The sequence below is a fragment of the Amblyomma maculatum genome, chromosome 6 (assembly GCF_055883805.1).
Source record: "Amblyomma maculatum isolate TAMU_Amacu chromosome 6, ASM5588380v1, whole genome shotgun sequence".
Taxonomy (NCBI): Eukaryota; Metazoa; Arthropoda; class Arachnida; order Ixodida; family Ixodidae; genus Amblyomma; species Amblyomma maculatum.
The window spans coordinates 31508648-31514647 of record NC_139349.1 but is presented as its reverse complement, the minus strand read 5'-3'; the positions used below and the strand labels follow the sequence as shown (position 1 = coordinate 31514647).

At 50.0% G+C, this 6000-nt stretch overlaps 1 protein-coding gene across 1 annotated transcript in view; it reads left to right on the top strand.

The window, feature by feature from the left end:
• The first annotated feature begins 516 nt into the window (after positions 1-516).
• The window catches only part of LOC146185402 (SMAD family member 6-like), a 109588-nt gene continuing 104104 nt past the window's right edge, over positions 517-6000 (top strand). Inside the window, exon 1 of the mRNA XM_084606345.1 lies at positions 517-1335. Within this exon, the coding sequence (XP_084462471.1) occupies positions 891-1335 (445 nt within the window). The 5' untranslated portion in view covers positions 517-890. The remainder of the gene's footprint in view (positions 1336-6000) is intronic.

The following is a 6000-nucleotide window of genomic DNA, read 5'->3' as shown; positions in this document are numbered from 1 at the left end:
GACAGGCGGCGGAGAGACGCCAGGCGAAGCAGGGAGTCGGCGATGCCTCAATAATCGGGCAGCCCGCCGGAGCCCGCGAAGGATCACTGAGAAACAGGACGAACAGGAACGAACGTGAGCGCCGTAATCACGGCAGCTGGAGGTAATTTGATCTGTCATTTGCGCAACTATCAGCCCTCCGCCGCAGTCGGTCGCTTTCCAAGGAGGGGAGGCGAGCCGCGCCGGCCAGTCTAGACGGCCGCCGCGCGTGCACTCGCCGCCGCCTCTTCCCAAGGAGTTCGCCCTAGAACCGGATGTGTCGTCGTGCTAAGCACCCGGCGGCCATCTCCTTCCCGCCTACAGGAGCTGGACGTCGAGTCGCTGCGGCGGCCCAGGCCGGAGTCCGAACTCTGAACCCTGCCGAGGAGGCGGCAGAGGAGGAGCAACAGAACGGTGCTTTGACCTCGGGGCCGCTTCGAGCCGTCGCCGGCGGCGGCGCGGCGCGCGCACGCAGAGGGAGAGGAGGCACGCCGGCGCCAGTGAAGTCCCGGCCGGCGCGCCAGTTGGCCTCTTGCTATGCGCCGAGTGCCATTGGAGGACTACCGTGCGGTGTCGCCGCGCGTCATGGCCGCCAAGCAGCAGCAGCAGCGTGTCGCAGCAGCAACAGCGGGGTCGTCGTGCACCGGTCGTGCTTAGCGGTGCGGCCCGGCAGCAGCAGTGTGCAGCAGTGGCGACCGTGTGCATGTGGCGCGGTGCTTGCGGGCGGCCGTCGAGCCCCAGAGCCGCCGCCATGGGGGCCGGCGGAGCCGCGCTGGGGCGGCGGCGGCGGCAGCAGCAGCGGTGAGAGCGTCCCGCTCGGCGGCCTGTATGCCACGGCGAGCTGGGACACCTCGGCGCTATGGTGTGCGTTCATGTTCACCAGTAAGCGGTGCAAATTGGTGAAACGCCTGTGGGATGAAAGCGACAAACTGGTGAGGTCGTACGCGTCGTCGCAGCCGCCGCAGTGGGCGGCGGCGGCATCGCCAGCGATCGGCGTTGATTATGAAGCCTTCTGTCCGGTGGAGGACCGCAAGGCCGTCGAGGCGATGCTGAAAAAGCTGAGCGACTCCCAACTTCACAAGATGCTGCAGGCGGTGCAGAGCAAAGGACGCGAAGGATGCGACTGTTTGCCACTGCCGCACGACGACGTTAAGCTGCCGCGCGAGGTGGTGGCGCCGCACGTGCTCTGCTGCCGACTCTGGCGCTGGCCCCAGCTCCGGCACCAGTACGAACTGAGGCGTATGCCGTGGTGCGCTGCCGCCTCGCCACTCCAGGTGTGCTGCAACCCGTACCACTGGAGCATCGTCCAGAAGCCAGGTATGCCTGCCGCCGGAACGCCGGCTCAGCGCGGTTGGCAACTGCGATACCTGCGTTTTCTCTATCTCCTTCGCTTCATCGGAGCCGGCGGCGGCAAGTGTATTTATATTTTCCCGCAATGCCAGAGCGGCGAGAGTGGGCCGTAAGCTATCTGGTGGGAGAGAGTAGGAGCCGCATTGTTCCCACTTTTCACCCTCGCGGTTCTCCTTCTGAAGATGCGGCGTGCCGAGTTTTCACTGTGAAAAGGCACTTTGTTCGCTACGCCGCTCGTCAATTAAGCAGCTTGTCTAGCTATGTGTATACACAACGATTGTTGTTTGTCCGCGGAACTTACATCGGTATCATCAGATTGTGTACTACTTATGTAAGCAGCCTTTTTGTTTTCGCGGAGAACCCGGTTGTCACTTCATCGGCAATACCATTACTCGCTCGCTATGCTATCCCACAGTGCTAACCCTCACCTGGTGTAAATAGCACTCTCGGATACACGTAGTCCGGCTACTTCAACAGTAGTCCTGTCACGCATGTCGTAGTTCAAACTCAAGGCTGCTCTGCTGCCGCTTTAAACTGTGGCAAAAGTTATAGCCGTCGTGAGAGACTTGGTGGTGTACCAGCAGTCATATTATGTATTTGCTTACCGCACATTCCCTCCTCGCTTTCTCTCTTTCTCACTCTGACTTCGAGCACGGTAGAAGGCGAATGTCGTTAACGGCTTTCAGGCAGCAGGCGCTCGCTCCGACCCGTGTGTTTGGATGGAAGCTGCTTGCTAAGCGCAGGTGCCGGCAGTGGACATAGGCACGCCTCCAGCACGCTAGCCGGCATTGAGACAGCCGCGTGGCTTCACGCCAGCTCAGAGCCGCGCTTCGAACATTGGCAGCACCGGAGTAGCGCGCTCGCCTTCCCACATATTTTTGACCTCGCAGGAAAAGCTCGATCGTCGCCACAAGGCAACGCTAAAACGAAGAGGAGGAACCGCCAGCACTCGGCTGGCTGCATTGCGCGGGTGGAAGTAGTAGTCTTGTGTTTGGAATGAATTCCGAAAGTTGTTTCGCAAGCAAGCCATTCCATTTCCTTGTATATGCGCAGCACCGTTCTTAGTGAAGGTGAACGTGCTTTCAACGTTCGGGAGGGATTCTTGCGCAAATTCTTTCTGGTAGAAACAGATAACCGACTTCTTTGGGAAGGCCGTTCAGTACAGAAGTGGAGAGCATCTAAAACAGGCAAAGTAAACAAGCCATGTCAACAGTGTGCGCGCCTGCTAAAAACAGATCAGTGGCTTGCTATGGCGAGCCACAGTTCGACGTCCGGTCTGAAAAAGAGGCTCAAGCGTTGCGTACGCTGGGTTTCTGAAAGGCCAGCTTTGCGATTCGAAGTTACAGTAGGTTGTTTACTGTCTACTGTTTGTTTTCTAGTCCCGCATACTATTTCTCAGCAGCTTTGTCGTTTCACGCTGAGGAGAAGGTGCAGTAGGAAGGGCTAAATACCTGCAATGTTTCTGCCGTGGAATAGATTCACAAGCAGGGGCACTTGGCGACCGGCAACAGGCACTGTTTGTAAAACCTGTATCAGAATTTTAATTCGAACCAACTCATGGTGCCTTCATTTGTATGCCCTAATTATATCACTGGGACACGTGACTTATCGCAGTGCGCATTTTCGAATCGAGCTTAACGCACTTTTGCCTACGTACGCCTAAACGGCTTAACTTCCAAGTGTCTCGAAATTTTTGGCAAAAACATAAGTAGTCCATCCGCGCAAACTACCAAGTCAATGACATTACATTTCGCGTGTAAATGTTTCATATTTAATAACACGTGAAATGTCATGTCGGTGTCACTGACACGCTCTCACTTCGGCAAGGTGTTTTGTTCGTGTGTTTTGTTAGTTTTTGTATATGTTTCTTCCGTTTGTCCCAGCAAAGGTGGTCGTGAAACGTCTGCTTATGTCCTGTTCCTTACGTGGATAATCCTCGCTTCTGTAGATTAGCCCAGTGAAACCAACTTAGGGTGCTTAGAGTTGTGTGAACTAATCTTCAGTATTTCTTCTTTTTCTTCCAAAGGTAATAATTAGTAAATGATAGTTAACTAGCTTTGCGTCTTGAAAAACAGCTGGCCGAAATGTTGGCACCAAGTTATGCCATTTAGGTTTTTAAATCGCACAGCACGAAGCTTCGATGTGAAGGTGACGCTCATTCGGTACTCTCCTCGATGACTGTACACTAGTTGAGAGAGACTAGTTGCAGGCTATCAATAGGTTGTTTATCTCAAAGCATTTAATTTGAATGTTTGCGAATTCTTTATTAATTAGTTAGATTTGCAAATAATTAACTTTGGTTTTACTCGGCCAGGGCACGCGAGTCTTTTCTAAATGCTTGGTTGCCTTCACCTGGTATAAGCTTAGTCTTTCGTTGGTTTATTTTTCGGCTTTAATTTTCAGAGTTTAAATTCAGAAGGAGAAATCGGGCTTTTTTTTTTTTCAGAAATTACTGCAGAAGCTTTTCTTTTTCGCGTTACATATACCCCAGCAGAGGAAAAAGAACATAAGAAAAAGCATATTCTTTGTATAAGTAATACCTTTTGCGAAATAAATTAGCGCTTTATGTCAAGCTTTTCGAATAGCTTTTATTTCACAGACTTCTATTCGCGGGTATTGTCATTTTCATGGCTCGACTGGGGTTGCAGCTCCCCTAGAGAATACACGTGCGTCAGAGCTGTGTTGCTGGTGTTACCGAGGGCGCTTCGACCAGGCGTTTCACACGTTTATCCTGCGGTTCCTACACTGATATATTTTTTTTTTTAATCAGAATAATTGTACCTGCTTATCGGTATGGCCAAATATGGGCACTGCATTTGGCATCAACGTCAAATTACGTTACTTTTTTTTTAGCTGGCAGGGATGGCAGGCAGGAAGGAATCCGACCACTTCGATCGCGCTTTCAGGCTGATTTTCGCGGAAACGCGAGATAGATGGCGACTCATGATAGGATGCAGAAAACAATTTATCCCTTTCGAGTGGATTTCTCATGGAGACACATTGAAAGGCAGGCAGCCTGTCTTCCTTCCTTTTTCTTTTTTGCCGAAAATTGGTAGTGTTATTAAGGCTGTCCTCAATGAAAGGCTTACGTTTTCAGCAAAGTGAATTTCTTGAGTATGAAATGTATTCCATATACAAGAATTGAATGAAATAAGGTTTTACTAGAAAAATTGTAGGGTGTAGTAATTTGACTCTAATGGTGTTGGAAACGGTTCGGAGATGTGACGCGAGACTCGTGCGAGGCCGTCAAATATGATACAAATTTGTATTAATGAAAATACGGGGGATGCAGGAGTTGTCATGGCACTTCACCGAACGCCGTGCCTATGTGCCACGGAAGAATACAATCGGGCCAAGAAGTTGAACAATAAAATGAATTCAGTCCAATTAACCCATACGCCCACATCACACAAATTACTGAGAACAATGCGAGTTTGCCCGGTGGAATATGCTGGCGAGGCTTCTTCACTGAAAACATAGTTTTGATGGGCCTAAACCACCTCAGCGAAGACAGGAAAAAAAATATGGAATGAAATACGGAAGGCCACCTCGGTAAGCACTTTCAACCAACCATCCGAAGTAGTGAAAAATTCATGACGGGAGCAGCGTTGCAAATTTGGATAGAATATGAAGAAAAATCCACTTTCAAGCTCCGAATTTCTCGCTCATGAACTCGTATTGCTCCCAAACGGCCTTCAACAACAGGTGAACGAAAATGCAAACTGTGAAGTCTTAATGATGGGCGAACAATTAATGCTGTTGTCCTTCCCCGTCAAGACACGCAGCTTGCGTGGAGTCTCAACACACCTTTACCGCAAGCTGCAGTATATCTGTTAGTCGCAACTTTTAGAGCGACAAAAAATAAAATAAAGAGCACAGCAGAATCTGCATTCGAGTAATGCGAAAGTACGGATGCTGCTGTTGGTTGCTTCCAGTTTGCTTAATTCACTTCTTGTTTGCCCATTTTAGTCTTTGGCATTTTCAAATTGCGCGCCAATCCCTTCCTATGCCCCATTTTCGGCTCTACTTCCGGTTTCGTGACGTCACATCCACTACGGCACCCCTTTCTCTCTTTTCGCGTTCACTCCCACCTTCCTCCTTTCCCTTACGGCGCGGTTCAGCTATTCACAGAACAAGTGTAACATATTCTGCGCCTTTCTTGTGAACCAGTTATTCTAATTAATTAACATATTGACCTAATTATTTTTCGGACACATCATTACGTCACCTTCTATCGATTGACACCACTCATTAACCTCTACCGTTTCTCAATTACTCACTACTGCTGCGGACACGATATTGCGGGCAGAAATCTGTGAACATAGCGAAGTAATGCTTTCGTATTAAAAAATGAGCGCAATCCGGTGTAATGAGACCGTGCATAATATCTCACCACCAACTGGAGAGGTAAGGTGAATGCATGTGTCCTTCTACATCGCGATTGTCCTCTACATTTGTTCGCGTGGCTCCACGGGTATCGTTTGATAACAGCATTTTAGCCAGTATCCATGCCTTGGATTTCGCATAAACTAATGTAAACTATATGTCAGTTCACTTTACCTCATCTGTCAGTTTCACCAACGGATCAATAAATTATCGGTTTGAGGATCGTTTTCTAATCGGTTGGTCACT